At 32.1% G+C, this 19,260-nt stretch overlaps 1 protein-coding gene across 1 annotated transcript in view; it reads right to left on the reverse strand.

Moving 5' to 3' along the window:
• LOC129217055 (adenylate cyclase type 8-like) overlaps nucleotides 1–17,478 on the reverse strand; it is a 233,153-nt gene extending 215,675 nt beyond the window's left edge. Inside the window, exon 1 of the mRNA XM_054851300.1 lies at nucleotides 17,364–17,478. Within this exon, the coding sequence (XP_054707275.1) occupies nucleotides 17,364–17,454 (91 nt within the window). The 5' untranslated portion in view covers nucleotides 17,455–17,478. The remainder of the gene's footprint in view (nucleotides 1–17,363) is intronic.
• Nucleotides 17,479–19,260: the final 1,782 nt, after the last annotated feature.

Genomic DNA, 19,260 nt, shown 5'->3' on the forward strand with positions numbered 1-19,260 from the left:
AGTAGGTCTGAAAATAGAAAGTTTCTACTTTAAGCAGAGTTTACGTGTCATGTGAAAGGTTATTAAAGCATTTATTGATGAATTTCAACACCGCAGCTATGCTTGATACGTGATTTATGTGTTACTATTTACCCCATGCGTGCTGTAGGGTAAGTGGAAGTTTTTAATTCTGCTTCTTTTCTGCATGTATAAATTGTGATGTAAATCACAATCTTGTGTGTAATATTCTACTTAAATGCAGCGCACTTTTTTTTTGCATGATTTTCCTCTTAAAATGAACTTAGAGTTTATTTGAGGATTCAGCCGGTCGCATGCGACCTACGTTCAGCATATTGAATATTATTGGTATAGAACATCTTAAGCTTTTGAACTGATAGTATATATTGCTATTATTTACCTACATCAACCTCATGGGAAAAAAAATGAGGCGTTTACACTTATCCCCTAGTCTCTGGGCTAAAAGGAAAGAGGGTTTCATTCGCTAACATACAGTAATCAAGTCGAATTTTGTATACCTAATTACTCTTCTGGAACATTGTGGTGAATAATGGGCGCAATTGGATCTTTTAGTTCACCCAAAAGAAGGGGAAGGATCTAAAGTTAAAGCATTGAAATTAATTTTTCTTTTACCACAACTGACCTTACCAAGTTTTTAAAAATCCTTGGTTTTCACTCTTTTTTATGAAAAAAAAATAGTCAGTTAGTAGGATAATGAATACATTGACCCGCATTCTCAAATCGGATTGTTGTAAAATCTATCACCTATTGAATTTGTAAGGACATTTATCAAATGATAGAATTGCAACACGTATACAGTCGGATCCAGACTTACTCGAGGGATGCATTCCAAGACTCTTCGCGTAAGTCGAAATTTCGCGTTGTGGACAAGTGTTGTGTATATGATATTTTTATTAACTTAACTAGCCGCCTGCGGCGACCAGCTAGTTCGTCTTCTTACGCCATTCACCTTTCTATGCAAGCAGTCGCCTACGGCGGCTGTTTGGCTAACTTGTCATTTACCTTTTTACTTCAAGTTTGACGCCTTCGGCGAATGTTTAAATAAATTTGGCAGCAGTATTAATCAATCCATTTCTATCTTTTTTTGTGCCATTCCCGTTTTGACGCCGAGATTGCCGCATTCAGCGGCTATCTACCTTTACGATCTATCTCTAAATTTTCTTATCCATCTCTATTTATTTTAACATCCCCACTCATTTCCTAATAAAAACAAAGATCACTCAAAAAAACCGCTTTTTTATTTAAGTAGAGCAAAAAAAAGTCATCTCCAAAATTCCCCATAGCGTGCAAAAAGTAACAAAGTAAAGCAAGTGACAAAGAAAAAAAAAATCGCTGTTTTTATTGAATTAAATGCACACAACAATGAAATGTAACGTAATATAGATACAGCAAAACGTCCAGCTTTGGGGGGGGGGGGGGGGGTGGAAAAAGAAATAAAAGTAATCATTAAATAAAACAAAAAAAGGGAAGAAGAAAAGAAAGCGCAGCCGGAAAAACACGTGGCCATCACGCTATAAAATGCAGAAGTAAGCTATATAGTAAAAAAAAAAAGATTAACATTGTTTGCGATTAAGATTCCGTCGTAAATATCGAATCGAAATCCAAGTAGTGACGTCAGAGGCATAGAAGATTGAAGAATGCTTTTTTCGACCGATGCGTAGAAAGATATGATGTGTTCAGCATTAAAAAAATTGTAAAAAAAAAACTATTGCGTATTTTTAAGAACTTTTTTCTTCTGAAGAGGGCGAAATGTTTTTACTATTACCAACTTAAATTTTAGAAATGAGGCTTTGATACTTCTCGCAGGATGATATTAGAAAAATATAAAACCCAAGAAAAAATGCAAATTGAAGGTTTTTTCAAAAATTCATAAAAAATACAAAAATTGCTCTATCTTCAAAATTTTTTCATTCATCATATTTAAAATTAAATTTCCAACACTACAGTATAAAAAATATTTGTGTGGTGCGATTGGTTCGGGGTCTGTGAGGTAAAATGTACTAAAAAGTGCAAAAAAACACATAAAACATTAAATAACTTTTTTTCTAACTCAAAATTCAAAAATCGAAGCCCGAGGTGCACATCTTCGGCAGAAACTGTACCTGCATACCAAATTTCATCTTTCTAGGCCTTACCGTTTTCCCGGGAAGCGTGCCACACACACACACACAAACATCTTATTTTATTATATGTATAGATGAATTAATTTAGACATTTTTAAACACCTTTTTAACTGTTTTAGACCATTTTTTTAACACTATATTACCGTTTCTTACATAAAGAGCAGATTTTTACCGTAATTTTAAAAAAACTTCTTTATTCAATATAAAATACTGTTACGATGCAAAAAATCAATGATTAATGGGAAAGAGAAACATAAAGATGAAACAGTACGGTACGTGCAGTATGTAGTTATTATAAAGTACTGCACTGTAAGAGTACTATAAATTACAATGTACATACAATAAATTACATTTACAACTTAAAAAATGAAGATGACGATTTATGCGGCGCAATCTGACCGTCATTCTAATATATTTTTAAACACAGTAGCTTCGCATTTACTTTTATAACATTTACGTCTGTGGTAACACCCTTCTTTCAGGGTCTCTATAATCTACAATACAAGAGCAGATTCTAATTTCATACTGTGTATTTTGCTGAAACATAACTCTTCGAGATGCATATTAAAACTAAGGTCTGGACTTATACGGATTGCCTTCTCTTGACTTTTAATTATGCGTATGAAAGATTCACTCGTACCTAATTGTCGTGCTACCTTCGACCCACTTTCTAGTTCAAGCGTATCAAGAATCTTAATCTTTTCCTTAATTGTCGCAATCTTTCGCTTTTTGTCTCAAACTTCAAACTTTAGATGAAACAGCGTGCCTATGTGCCACAATATTTCATCACCTTTCATATTTAGAATAAATAAATGAAAATTATGAGTGGTGATATATAGTGAATTCCAGGAAAAAGGGGACATGACACTTGAATTTTAAAAATTAATATTTTGTCACTTGCCATATACCATTTTCTTCAGAAATACATGAGTTTTCTTCAAACTTAACTTGCTTTTCCCGAATAGTTTGATGACTTTTAGAAAATCAAGTGCAAAAACAAGTTTTCTCTTTGTGTCTTTACACAGCAAAAAATCTCTTTTTTGTGACACACTGTAACTTCAATAATTTTGTTATCAGCATATAATATTTAGGTTAACTTTTATCTTCTGAATATCTAGTTCAACTTTTTAGTGAATAATTAATTTTTTTTTAAACCATTAAGTAGGTACATTACTAAGGTGACAATTTGATGTCCTTCCCGTTACCAAAATACTACATCTCAGTTAGTTCACAAAGAACCTATTGTGTATAGAAACTAATGTTTTTTTATTCAAAGCAGAATTATGTCCCTTGTCAAGGAATCATAGTTAGAATTTCAATATAGATTTAATTTATATGGTATTTGATGATAATGGAAGGATTTTAACTATAAGCTGGTGCAGGGTAAAATTTTAGAATGCTAGTACAAAACAAACTATTATTTAAAGTTAGTAGTTACATTTAAAGCTTATATAAGTTATGTTTGAACGAAAATTATGTTAATTTTATTTAAAATTTAACTTTTATTTAAATTTTTTAAAAACTGTTTCCTGATTTTTTTTTCTAATGTATGTGATGGAAATCATGAAAACTACACTTAAAAACTCCTAAACATGTGAAAATCATTTTGGTATGACATGTTTGTGATAAGACAAGCCCAATTCAAGCACAAACGTTTGCTTAAAAACTTGAAATTTATATTGGAACAATACAATATTTAAACTACTTTCAGATTTGTTGCCACAAGTCACAGGAAAGGACTGTTGAGAGTATTGATTTAACTGTAAAAACTGTAAAACGTACTGCTAAGAGATCAGTAAATTCATAGATCAACTTTCAAAAAGATGGAAACTTTCAAGAGATGGATGAGAATATCCATTCTCATCCTGACCCACAAAATATGCGCTATTTGAATCCTGTAACAAGTTATGTTATTGAATATAGTAAGTACATCAACAAATTGAAGGAGATTTCACTTCAAAGTCATCAGACTGACTTTGAAAGTCAATAAATAATGTTGAAAATGTAGATATAGCTGAATCAAAGACACCAAATCATAAGAATATGCCAAAGTATTCAATAACGTTTGTACAAGTTTTGCTTATTGGATGTAAGGGAAGGAATTAACAGAACAATGTTGCACAGGTACTTCATATAGAAGATGAAGGAATAGAAGTGTCTTGTTTGAGAGTGCGTAATAATGTGGGAATGATCTTCGTGTTTGCTGAGAAAGAAGATAAATGTTATATGGAATATGATAAAATTATTGAGCATTTAAGAACTCAGAATTGCAGCAGTTGGCTCAGGCATTAGATATCATTGTTTCAGACTGCTGTATTAGCTGAATAAATGTAAGTTGAAATTTACCAAGTTTAATTGTTTTGGACTTCTTGTCCTTCCGTTACTGTCCTTTCGTTACCCTTAACAAATACATAATTCATGTGCTTTAAATAATTATTTATTTAAACTAAATGTGAAATTGTAATGATTGAACATTATTGTATGGTCTCTAATTTTTTATAGAATTCTGCCTTTGATAGTTTAGCTGAACTTTTGGGGAAAACATGATAGCGTGAAAATAAAGTCACAAAAATGTCCTTCCGTTACCGCTTTTTAGATTTGATTAAAAAAAAAAATACTAACAAAAGATTCTTGGATTTGACTTTTTTAGCTACTTACAATGGTTAGTATAAAAGTCTATGAATCGGTTTTTGAAAAAATGTGTTTTTATATGCTTACAGACAGAAATGCAACGATTTTTTGCAAAAATTGTCCCTCCGTTACCGCTGGAGCTCACCATATATATACACTAATAAAGATATGTTTAAAGTACGGTGTGTGGGAACTTGCGCACTCAGTGATGCTGAAAAGATGGCAGCACATTCACGAAGTCAATGTTTAGTAGTCAATAACAAAGCTGAAACGTAGCATCACGACTCCTTTCTAAATATTTTCGTGTTGAGAGCGAAAAATTCGCTTTTGCTCTAAAATTCGTTGCTTCTGAAAAACTCGCGTTATAGCCATTTCGCGCAAGTCCGCTCGCGTTGTAGAGGGAGTCGACTTTACCCTTTACTTTTATTTTAACTCAGGGTCCAAAGCCATTTTCCATTTTTAGATGTTTCTTAGAGATTTAGATAGGTACCAGATGCAATGAAGGTCTGAAATTGCGTCAACTAAATGTCAAAATGTTTCAGGCATGTGTGATCACTGTGGGCTGATATCTTTCGAATTTAGAGTACACCACAGTGTGGTACTTGGTACAGAACAAGTACCACCTTCACAGATTTAATGGGATTCAACAAAGTTGCATATAGATACGTAGTCATGCAGTTAATATCTCATAACTGCTGTAACAGAGGATCCCAGCGGGCTCTAAAGCCAATTAGGTGTTTCTTTAAAAAGTTGGGAATCCGGGGAAGCGCTATAATTTTTTCCTTGTTCTCGTCCCCTCATTTACGCCACTGGCTTAGGACGCAGAGTGGCCGATTTGCCCGATTTAGGTGGACAAAATTATTTAATGAGCCTGCCTTACAGGAAATTTTACGCTGATCACGAATATACCCTAGTTCATAGGTCTAAAATGTTTCCTTCCCTTGTTTTTCGCCAAAAAACCACTAAAAATCTTGTTTTTCCCCCAAAATCACTTAAAACTAGTGTTTTTTTTAGCGAATTTTCACAGAAAATTCACTTATTGCGTTTGATCGAGTTTGCAAAAAGGGGTGCACCTGGTCAGCGGACCCACTCAAAATGTGTTTCAGACCTCAAAGCATCGAATGGTGAATTTTGACGATTTTGTCGTATGTATATATATGTATGTATACACGTATATATATGTATATATGTATGACGTCACTTTGCTGAAGACGCACGGTTGAAACCGAAATATCCAATTTTTGTGAGTCGATCCATTTTGTCAATTTTCTCTGTCAAAACCTCTATATATGTATATATGTATGTACAGCTTTGCGCTCTACAGGTCGCAATTTTGCATTTAAAAATCTGAAAAAAATTACACGTATTCTTTAGGTAATTGAACAGGCTAAGTTCGAAGATGGGCCCTCTAGGTCCAATAGCGGTGGAGCTAGAGCACGCTACAGGTCGAAAAACGTTGTTTTTCGTACGTTTTTGGCTCTATCTCGGTCCAGAAGCAAGCTACGAAGACGGAGATGGTCTCAATCGATTCAGTGTAGAAAAATACATGTAACATGATACCCCACATGATGAAGAAATTAGTCCCTACATTCACCCAGAAACGACTTACTTGATAGACAAGGAAAATGGTGAAAATTCGCATATTTAGTTATGCTGCATGATTGACTGTTTTTTTTTTTTATTGCAGCATTTTCTCTGATTTATTTGATGTGGTAAAAATAAACAGTTCTCACAAATCTATTTAAAGTGAGGAAAATTGAATAAAGAATTAAAAATTTAGATGAAGAAATTTCTTTTAATAACAAGTAGGAAGAATATAGAATGGTAACTGTTCACAAATTTCAAAACATAATATGGATTGTCTCTCTCTCTCTCTCTTTCCAGAATAACTAAGGTATACCTTAGTTATTTTGTATAAATAAAAACATAATTTCTTGAATACAATTTAACATAATTTCGTAAAACAATAGACACTTAATTTCGGAAATAAAATACCTAGCGCAAAAATGCGCAAAAAAAGTTTAGTAAGGCTGGAAAGAGGAGGTTTCAGTGGTAATTTTGGTGGCATAATCATTCTGGTTTTCGTCGATTCGAGGCAATTGAAGTCGCAGATGTGAAAATTTTTCGCTAAAAACTTGACTGAAAAAATGCGCTAATTTCAAGTAGACGGTTAAAAAAATTAATAAATAATTGGAATAGCTTATTCAGAGTCTACATAACCCAAGAAAATTCATCACAAACGTACATTAAACCATGGTCTGCCTGGAGATGAGCTTTTATAAGTATCAAATTTTTGTCAAAATTGCCTTTAAAATCGTTGAAAACTCTCATTCACGCGTTCCTCCATGAGTAACGAACGAACTCCGAAGCTTTTTATTGTCATTTTCGTTTCTTCCAGTCATGTTAGAACAAGATCCAACACAAAAAAAATGTGAAATTAGAATTCAATTTTGTCCACCTAAATCGAGCAAATCGGCCACTGTGGGACGTAAGACATTGCGTTCCCATATTAACCAATTACTTCTGCCTTCAGAGTGACTGCTAGTATTAATAGGTGTGACCTTTTTCATGATATGTTCAGTTTTGACCATACAGCCTTCTTTAGAGATTAGTAGATAGAGTATTCAACAGCACTTAACATTTTCTAACCCTTACATAATCCGGTAGAACGACATCCTTTTGTAAATCAGATTTTAGTGACACATTTGATCCTACAGCACTATAGATTTGATACCGTGTGATGAAAACTCTCCATGCATGCCAATATTAACTGGTGCAAGCTAAATCGGCGTGATGATCATTCCTCATAGTTTCCATTCCAAATCGATGCCTGTAGCTGTGCTGGATTAGGGGTTGCTCGGTTCCTGCTCTTCACGGCACCTTCCAACCAGTAAAACCACGAATGGTGGTAGGCAAGCGAGATCTTGGGTTATCGAGTGGTGTTAAATAACTACATGTCATCATCAGTTATTTGCTTTGGAGCCTCATGCGCGACACAAAGGGGGTGCCTCTTTTACCATAAAAATCCTTTTAAACAGTAACCTCACTTGTCAAGTGGCTTATTCTATGCAATTCCCTTTCCAAAATTTTGAAACACTTTAATCATACTTGATGTACTATGATTATGGGAAAAAAAACTATAGACTAATATCTGTTTAGTATTAAAAATTATTCAGCACGTTAGAGGGGGGGAGAGGGAAGGGTTTTTGCTTGCAATAAATGCAGAAACTATGCCCCACACCACTTAGACGAATCGAAAGAAGATAATCAAAGTTTTGCAACACTCATATGATACATAGTAAAAAAAATGAAACTTCTCATACGCTTGAACCACTTTTTGTACATTTTGAACGTCGAAACAGGTAAACACTTTTAGAAATATGTGAGTTCATAAAACATAGTTTGAAATTTATCTCGGGGGTGCCATATTGCATGTAACCGGTTTGTCAGACACAAAAATTATTTACAGTTTTGCTTCAAAATCTAATAAACTTGCAACGCGAACTAAAGTTTGTAGTTTGCTTAAGTTAAATATTTAACTTTTCTGCAGAGAAAATGTTTTATTAACACAAACTGTTAAAGCTGCAGTTTAATTACAACTACTTTGTGTGAATTTCTTACCATCTAAGCTATGATAAATACAACAAGTATAAACATTAGGTTAACATTCTTTTCCTTGTAAATCAAATTAAAATTTATAATGAGATAAGTTTTAGATAGTTTAAATCATTTTGGCACAATTAGAAGCACATGAGGATAGATTTAACTTTTATGAGCTAGAAATGAAATGTTTTCTTAGCAAATATAGTGGCTTGAAATACATACGAACTTGCCCTTTAGCATGCCAAAACCATTTATTATTCTTAAGACAGTTCATGAAAATGGCCATTTCTTACTTATTTAATAACGTTCTGTGTTTAGTTTCAATTCATCGGGAACTGAGTCATCTTTGGAAAGAAAGCTTATGTTTAATGGTAATAAAATTATACCTGAGAGCTGTAAGGCAAAGCTATTGATTTGTCTTTATTCAAATAAGGGCACTCCATAAAATACTTAGTTATTTAAGCCATATCATTTTCATTTTCGTTGCTTCAAGTATAGAAGCTATACTAAATACTTTTGGCTTAATATTTTTTTGGCATCCAAATATTTCTTACATTCACTTCAAACATGTGTAAATTGATTGCTATTAGTGATTGCAATAACAGCATACCGAATACCGGTATTTTGAGCAATTTTGTAATTTCGTGATACAGGTATTTGCTGAGGTAAAATACCGGTATTTTTGGTATTAGCTGAAAATAATAAATAGTTTCAAATAAAGAATTTTCAATTTAACTTATTAAATATCTACTGCTGTTTCAAATGTACGTTTCTTTTTCCATGCTACAGAACCAAAATCAATCTATTGATGCAAAAATTTGTCTTCAAAAGCACGAACTAATTTAATATAAGTAAACAAAAGTGGCGGAAAGATTGTTAAAATGATATTGTCATTACGAGGTAGTGAGATGAATCAAATTTTAGTGCGCTTTTGCCCTCCATGTTTTTATTTTTTCCGTTACTCTGATCATTCAGTTTCCTTTTTCTGAGAGTTAATTTTGAGTGTAATTTTAAATGCATTTGTCCTATGAACAATTTTTTTTAACCATCAATTGCAGCAATACTTGATGATTACTTTTTTAATCATCTGTCTCAACTGTATTAAATTTTGACAAAAACATTTCTTGTTAGCATAACAAATGGCAATTTATGTCACTAAAATTGTTGTCCTGTCTCGCTATTTGAGTTTATACGTGATAAGATAATATTTAGAAATTATATAGTGCCTTGAAAACTTGCATATAGGTAAAGCATAATCAGTTGAAACATTTTTTCTGATATTTACATAATTTTGGAATTGGAAACAGTTTCGAAAAGAAAGCGAAAACGAATAAAAGAAACTAACAAGATAAATTTACTCAAGTTTATCGTTAATTTCAAAAGAAAAGGCTAATGAAAAGTCAACATAAACCTCTCCTGTTCAAGAGAAATTGATCACAATTAGCTAAAAATAAAGAAAATAACGTCAGTAATAGCCTGTATTTAAAAGAAAGACGAACACACAAAAAGATTTATCCAAAAATAGCACGCAAGAGACCGAATTGTTTGAAAAGGAATGACTTCTAGACAATAAGTGGAGGTGTATCGCGCATCGTTAATAGTACCACCGCCTGTGTGAATTCGGAAAAAAAGTATTTTCAACTGTCGGAAAGTTGAGCACAAAAATGAGTTCCAGGATTAGAGACAATTCAATAGATGCATAATACTTTTTACTATTACTGTTTTTTTTTTTAAATTTATGACACTTGTTCCTCCATTTAATATTTATTCACATTACGTTTTCATAAATAATTCAATTTTTGTTCAAAATTATGGAATGTGGCAACGAAACAATGTTTTCAATCATTTTTTGAGAAATTTTAAATACCGTTATTTATACCGGTATCTTGTTTCAAAAATACCGGAATTCCGGTATGGATTTTTTGGTCCGGTACTGCAATCCCTAATATTTCCTATTAATCAATGCCGTAAAATAGAAGAAGGAGTTTGTACACGCCTATGAGCAATATACTTTTCAGGAGACCTGAAGGATTTCACCCAAACAAAAATAATTTCACATGTAATATTAATGTCTGCGTTTTTATTTGTTTTATCTTAAAAGTACCGTAAGATGCGATGACATTGCCCAGTTCTCAAGTCTACAAACAAATCTTCCCCTGAAAGATTTGTTTAAATCTTTCTTGAACTTCACACACACATACTGACATCTCGAGACAAGTAATCTTTAGCATTGAGACGTATATCCATTGAAGAAAAAGACATGTGCTAATCAGCGCACACCAAAATTTGTTTGATTATTTCGCTTTTATCTGGAACTAATAGGCATGTTTTCTCACAGGTTGTTTAATGTTTTTACCTTGAGATTTCCCAAAGTTATTTGGAGAATCCCATGCTTTTCAGCCAGATAGACATCCTTGAAATGATTTTTTTAAAGATGTTAAAAAGTAGTTACTATCAGTATTAGTTTGAGGTATGCGCCTTTTTACGTAGAATGGAAACCCAGTTTGGTTTTGATAAGTTGACTTTGAAATAGCTGACACTTGAGAGCCGTTATTTTAAAAAATGGGACAGATCAGTCAGTTTCGGATAGATGACATTTTTCATTTTGGTGAGATTTCAAGAATTTGTGTTTTATACAAAACTATTCGAAAGGAGTTTTTTTTTTCTTTTGCTGAAAAATTTTTTCTTAAAATTCTGAGGAGTCAAAGTTGAACTCGATTTTTTTTCTGGAAGAAAAACAAAATGATTCGCGTAAGCGAATACGTCTTGCGTCAAGAGTGAGAATATTGATAATAATTTTGCGTTCCACTATATCGACAACAATTCTTAAGGCATAAATAGTTACGGTTAAAAAAAAAAACGTTCTCATGTGCGTTATTGTTTTTTCACTCAAAGCACATTATTCTTTGAACTTTTAAATTTTTAATTCTTTTTTCTGTCTTTTGCATCATTACACGTAGAAAAAGTAGTGGTTTTTAATTAGAGGACAAAATATTGATTTGCTGCGCATAGATAAAATACGTTTCATTACTAAACTTCTTTCCAGAGATAACAAATAACTCATTAATTATATAAGTGTGTGTTTTGCTGTTTGAAGAAAGTAATAACAACGAAATGGTAAGAAAATCGATAGTAGTCTCGTTGTAGTTCAATATAGTGATTCTTGAAGGTTTCAATGTTAATCAATACATTTTTTATTTCATATTTTATACGAAGCGCGTCTCAAAATAATCTATATTTTCTTCAAAACTTTTTTCTTAATGAGAAAAAAAGTTTTTCAGGAAAAATGAGCTGTTACCAAACGTATAAAAGAAAAATCTTGCGACAAAATAGTAACACAAAATACAAAAATAAATGTCCTATAGCAAAATCAAATCATCTAGAGTTAAGAATTTTACTAGCCGGGATGTAAACATATACCTTAACCTAATCTAAACAAGCTGCAGTATGTTGTAAAAAGTTACGGAGCAATAAATTGCTAGTTGAAACTTTGCGTATAATTACAAAGAACAAAATAGATTTTTGTGCAAAAAATGTACAGTAGATCCTAGTAATATCGCGTTTGTCGGGAGACAACAAAAAGGCACGATATATCAGAAAACGCGATATAACCGAGGTCGTTAAAACTAAGGGTTGAACTGACATTCAAGGATTCAAGCAACTAAAATGTGTATCTACAATAAATGAAGCTTATTCTTATATCAGGACGAACTTTTGAATAGAAGCAACAAAAGAAAATTTTCTTAGCATTTGCTTTTTTTAAAATTGTATACAAAACAATTTGAAATATTCTTCTGGTTTTGAGTTAAAATAAGAATTTAAACTATTATAACTGCAGATGTAACGAAGTCAGAATACTGAAATACACCTGTTTCATTTATGAGCTAAAAAGGGATGTGAAGAATTTTTCTGAGAAATGCAATGTTTTTACTATACTCATGTGATCTGAAATTCAAAACGAAGTTTGATTGCGTTTAATTTTTCTGGGGACAAAGGAAAAGCGCGATATATCCGAATGAGTGATATAATGAGGCACGATATAACGAGGGGTTACTGTATTAGTATGGTAAAAAATATCATCGGATCATCACAATTCATTTTTGCAACAAAATGCTTTTTAAAAATATTTGAATGGCTCATAGCAAGAATGATATGTCACATGACGTGAATTTTCAATAGGTCAATTTCTAACGTATAAAAAATATTTGTAGAAGTTTACAAAGGTATTATATAGTCTATATTCTGCAATACTAAAACCTGATATGTTTTTCTCCAAATGACGTAATTTCTTGTCATGTTTATTTCAATTTCAGTTGCGAGAAAAAAAAAATGATCGAAAAGGCACTCCTTGTGGCTTGTCACATTTCTGCCCCATTTAATTATTTTTTTTAATGGAAATCCAAGCACATAACTTTGGTCTGTTTAATAGACAAAAGCACGAGAACTCTTTTTAAACTGTGCAATACCAAGAGAAAAGAAGAAAGAACCTTGAAAGAAAAACAAACCTTTGAACAAATTCAGATTGATATTTCCTAGTTTTAAATGTTCACTAATCGTGTATTACTCGAGTAATAAATTTCAATTCACTGTGTATCGATTCTATTATGTTAATACAAATATTCAAACAATCTTGGGCAAATATTGCAAAAAACTTTTTTACTCTCTGGAAGTAATGATAGGATAAAAAGATTTTCTTATTGAAATGGAAAAGGGTGTTAAATTATAAATGAATTCAAAAGATGTGGCAATATTGATAAAAAGTCTTTTTGGAAATGGATTTAACAAATTTTTAATCACGCTTCCGCCTAAAAAGCTTTGCATGAGTAATATTACCGTATTTACATTAGTACATGTATAAGTTTCAATAAAATACAAAGCAGAATTTTTACCCGTTAGGGATTTAACACCCTTAAAATATGCTAGAACAGTTTACTACATAACAAATGGACGAGAAGATTATATTTTATGTTAATAATTTAATCATGTAAATTATTTCTAAAGGGTAATTTTTATTTTCTTTCTTTTCTTTTCTTTTTTTGTTTTGTAGGAACTCCATTACTTAATTCTTAAGATGTTTTTCACTACTATCGGTGGAAATTAAACAAGTTATTTGTTTTTTCTTCTCAAAAGAATAACTTAATTTTTTGTTCGACTGTAAACTTTCGCTTGCATTGTCAAAAGACAGACCACAGTGCTGCCTTATGTTTGGCAAATACGTTGAATTTTACATAGAACTTTTATTGAAGGGTTACACGTTTTGAGCGCAAATGCTGTGCGCGGCCAGTGCGAATTTTATTTATTAATCGATATCATAAAAATTATAAAAGGTAAAGCCCGCGTTTGTTTAAAATTAAAAGTTTGATGATTGCGACAAAAACAAAAATGAAAACACTTCTTATTTTATATCTATCGAAGTTTTGGCAGACATATGTTTTTAAATCGCAATGTACGAAAACAAATGATAAATCATACTATCTCAGGGTGGAAAATTAATACATTGACATAAACTAAATTTTATTCATCAAAAGGTAAAGTAAGAAAAAACTTTTTTCAATCAAATTAAAACTTAATTTCAATTGAACTTGGATCGTAAAACAGATTTTTAACAAATATTTTCAGGTATTTGAGCACTTTTTCATCATGCAAAACTCTAGCATAATGTTGCATAACAATTCAGAATGTAAAAAAAGCAAATAAATTTTGTGAAGTGAAATGCAAGTAGGGAAGTACCTATGAAGAACCATACATGTTATTTTTCAGCGGTGTTTTTTTTTTTTTTTTTCTGGTCTGTATGACACATGTTCCCACATATACTTCAAAAGTCGTTAGGAAGACATCATTTTAAAGTTCTTTTCACCAATATTGGGGAATAAAATAGAGAATTTTGGCTGTTTTCTAAAAAGTTAATTTTAAAAAATTGGATGGTTAAGCTTCTGCTGCTTTCAAATGTTAAAACGCCCATTGTACTTTTTGTATGCTTTTGATACGTAAAACAAAATTAAACGACCTCTAATTAAAACGAAAATCCGTTCAACATTCCTTACTCCACATCACATTTACGTCGATTTGATGCCTCTAGTTACTCAGAGTACATACAGTGTACTTGAAGTGTGTACGAGCGTGAATACTTCGCATGGATCAGCTAGTTTTTGTTCATAATAAGCAATGTTAAAAATTTTGCGCACTTCAATTTAAACTTACAGCTACTCAGACTTTAATTTACATGAATTAAACACTAAAAAAAGTACAATGTAAAAAATTAGTAATTATTGCAGAGAGAGGTTAAAATGAAATTGACAGAACTCAGAGGGTAAGAGTTCCGGTCCTACTGGAAGTTTCCGAAAGTAACTTCAAATTTATGTTTCGTGGATTATGTGGGCGAGATTATTGCAAAAAACAAATTGTATCCTGTTGCCATATTTTCAGTGCGAGATTACTGCAAATGTGGGTGATGTCGCATGGTGATGCTTTAACGATATATATATATATATATATATATATATATATATATATATATATATATATATATATATATATATATATATATATATAAAAGAACTTCTTAATAAGGGACACTACGGGGACCGAAAAGTTTGTCCCTTAAATGGAGGTGTCCCTTCTTCAGAGGTATATGAAATAATACATGCATTGTATTAATTAGCATAATTTCGTACTAAACATAATCTATTAGCATTTAAGACAAAATGCTAAAAATGATTTATACTGATAGTGACATTCAAAAGTAATTAAATTTCAAATGTCACTCTTTTAATAATTAAAAAAAATAATTAGGCAATGATATAGTTTTGTAAATACATGAATTATTTTGAAGTAGGACATGAATGTACATGAACTCGTTCGATTTCATGGAATTTTTAATATGATATAAATTTCAATCAGTGTTATCATTCCAAGTTTATTTATTTGAAGCTATTCATGGACCGTTGATTATACTTCGGTTGTTAGCCTTCTTGAAAAACATACTAAAAGGAGAAAACATGCATGCAAATTTTAGCAAGAATTTCACAATGCATCATATTTGTACCCGTTACTGTCAAACTTTCATCAGTTGAATTTTAGACTGTAAAATTCCAGTAAATACAATACTTTGTATGATGCATTTATACATTAATTGTAAGTTTTCTCTTTAACTGTCCCTTAAATATAGTGTCCCTTACAGGAGATACTACTGTATATATTTATATATACACCAAACAAAGTTATAATTAGAAGTCAAATTACGTAAAATAACAACAAAACGATTTTTTTTTTTTGCAAAATGCAAACATATCTATATACCAAGATTGATGAAGATAAGCATGAAACTCTAATGATATTCAATGCAGACAAGTGGCCTGCATTTATTCAATACTTTTGTAAGAGCTTTTTGTGCTAAAGTATTCGTAAGAAATAGAATAGCACCTTTTTCAAACTTCTATGCATAAAAAGTAAACATAGTTATGATTTTCTCCCTGAATTATTCATTTTTCTGAAACAAATGTCCATTTAACTTTCGATGCACTTCACAAAAATCACTGAACTATTCAGTTCCTGCATTTTGATTTTATGTAAAATGCACTTTAAAAATATTGGTAACTCCAACAGATTTTTATATTTTTTGAAAGAGCTCAAGGAGCATATGGTTCCGAAATGGAAACAAAGACCGCATCATCAAAATTATTGTGTATTTTGCTTTGTAGATATTCCACAAGACCGAATAAAACGGCATTTTTTAAAAAAATAAAACAACTAAAAATTAAACATGTAGCAGAAGAGGACATACAAAGCTCACACTATGTGTACTGATGCGTTATAGTGTTCAATTAAATTTATACCTAATGGGGCTGTTCATTAATTTTAAGAATGGTTGACTTGTTTAGACCTGCAGCAGTGATTCACAACCAGTTGTAAGTGAAATACCAATTTTTCCCACTAATGCAAAGCTGTAGCCACTAATGTTTCCCGCTAATGCTAAATTATAAACCAGCTAAACTGTAAGCTTGAACATTTTATTTCGCTACTAGCTGCGTTGTCAAGCTTTGCACGGTTTTACGCGAAAATAAAAGCTATGTCAAGAGACTCGTGTTTTACAATCCGGCTTGAAAAAAAAAAAAATCTAAAATCTTCCTACAGATCGTAGAAAAATAACCAAAAAGGAAAAACTTTAATTTCCCCGATTACAGGAAAAGCCTCAAAGCACAAGCAAGAATTTTATTTATCAGCCGAGAAAAAAAAAGGGGCAACCGATCCTTCTTCTTAATGATTTCATTTGCGCTAATTAAAACTGAGTTCGCGGCAGACGATAAATTTCCGATTCGAAATTGATGTACCTTTACTTAAAACTGCGTATAATTTTATCCACGTAATTTTCCAGACTTAGTGGTTTTGGATTCCAAAAGAAGTAAATCCACTTCAGGGGTATTTTTTGTGGACGCTCGAAAGAGACAGAAACCAAGATAATCGGATACTTATTTCTGGTATAAAGAGCCATTTAATGCCATTTTCTGCCTTTAAAATTGAAACTTTCACGATTCGGTACTTTTTTGGCTTTCGTAAACCCCCCTATGTTTCTTCTCGGGTGCCCAACTTTTTGCCCCCAATTTGGTGCCCTGTCAAACTGGTCGAGATCCGAAGTAAACTGTATATTTGAATCTGGGAACGTACATACATACTTATACATTCTTTGTTTTATTTATCTAGATTTTATTTTCTTTAATTCTTCTTAGAAAGATACAAGCGATTCCCCTAACATTATGAAATTAAGCATTATTATTATTAATTTTTTTTTCATTTAAGAAAACCTTTATAGTTTTGCCCAGCTAAGCTGTAAAGAGATTTCGAAAAAATATTTGTGTTTCATCGCCAAATAGTACCTTATTGGGGAAAAGGAACATTTTTTTGAAAATTAAGCATAGTGAGTGGCAACACATTAAAAGATATTCAGACGAGTAACCAGATTAACTAAATCTTAAAAAAATCAATAATTACCTTCCATGTTTAAGAGAAGCCATGTCAAAAGGGCTCCCCAATGCAAATAATCACGAGAGAAGCATTTGCAGCATGCACAAAAACAAAACATAAGGTTCAACACCAGAAATGGCACCAAGTTCATCCACAAATTAGCATCGAGTACATCATCCAGTCCACCTTCGATGAATGTTGACATCATCAAAGATACCTGTAAATTATTAACTGAAGTTCAGAGGCAAAAAGTACTAATCAATCCATAGCAAAAAAATCAGTTTTCGTGTAAAAGCTAGAAAGTCGCCCGTCATTGTATGACGGGTTAAAATTGCTTCTACATTTGAACGAAGCAATTGCCTGTTTGGTGATAATTTGATGGTTTAAATTTTAACCCTAACTCCAGTGGATAGCGTTAATTGTTTTCGTTTCTTCATTCCCCTGAAATGACACAGTCTTACTAGTAAAACGGTTAAGTTATCAGATCGAGTTCAGCCTTGTCAAAATAAAGCTTTTCCTTGCATGTTAAACGTTACCAAAAAAAAAAAAAAAAAAATCAAATTATCATGCCGTGGCTCGAGTTTCATTGTTGAAACATGCGGATTACTTTTTCATCGGCTATTATTTATGTGAGGATATTAACTTCTTTTATGACTGGAGTTGTGGTTGACAAATTTGTACTTCCAAAATAGTACAGTAGCTTAGTCGTATGAAAGGGCTGGTACCTTGCGTCAGATCCGGTAGTTCTAATTTCCTATAAAAAATCCAAGTTTTTTGACCTCGAGGGCAGAACACAGCGTAGTTAAAAATCGAAAATACCATCAATTGTAGACTTAACTGTAGTTTTTCTAATTTTAATCTTAACCGACAATTTTTTTCAATAATACTTATTATGAATTAGATTCAATGTCTTGCTATATAGATCTCAAACTCTATTTTTCGATCCAATAGTTTCCGAGATAAAGCCACTCCGAATGACTGCTAAAACTTGCGAAGATAAAAAAAAAATTAGACTTGATCTCGGAAACTATTGGGTCTAAAGAGACAGTCCTATATTCATATTGCAGCAAATTTAGTCCATTTCAAAAAAGTTTCTAGAAGGATTTTCAGAAACTAGTCATTTAAAAAAGTAAGACAAAACAACGTTAGAAGAAGCACAAATTTGCAAATAACGGCATTCACGTGTTTCGACGTTACAGGGAACGCCCTTTTCAATGCAAAAAATAATGAGCTTATGGATGAAAAGACATCCGACAAAAGCCAAGAGCAGATAAACATGCAGCTTAAAAGATAAAAACAGCGGATTAGCCAAACAATTGTATTTTTGTTTAAGCTTCGGCTTAATCTTTGTCCAATGAATTCTTTCTTTCTGGGTTTCGTACCTAAGAGAAAGCTCTTGGTCTTTGCTTGCATTCCTATTGGTTCCTGATCGGTTTATAACTTTGTCATTGGTGTTTGGCTAATCCGCTGTTTTTATCTTTTAAGCTGCATGCTTATCTGCTCTTGGCTTTTGTCGGATGTATTTTCATCCATAAGCTCATTATTTTTTGCATTGGAAAAGGCGTTCCCTGTAACGCCGAAACACGTGTCTGATGTTATTTGCAAATTTTTGCTTCTTCTAACGTTGTTTTGTCTTACTTTACTGTTCAGCACAAAGGTATTTATTTATCTTAGTCATTTAGAGTCAAATTGGCAAAACTACAGTGAAATCTGAAATTTTACGGTTTTTTCGAATTAGAGAAAAATTATGTTCGGCACTCGAGGTCAAAAACTTGGATTATTTAGTGAACCAATGTCATAAAACAACTCAGTAAAAAATCAGAACTACCGGATCTGATGCAAAGTCTGATGTATATGGTTACTGGACTAATACCTGAGAGAAAGATTAAACAAAAAATAGTCCATACATTTTCAATACGTTTTT

Source organism: Uloborus diversus, chromosome 1 (assembly GCF_026930045.1).
Source record: "Uloborus diversus isolate 005 chromosome 1, Udiv.v.3.1, whole genome shotgun sequence".
NCBI classification, from domain to species: Eukaryota; Metazoa; Arthropoda; class Arachnida; order Araneae; family Uloboridae; genus Uloborus; species Uloborus diversus.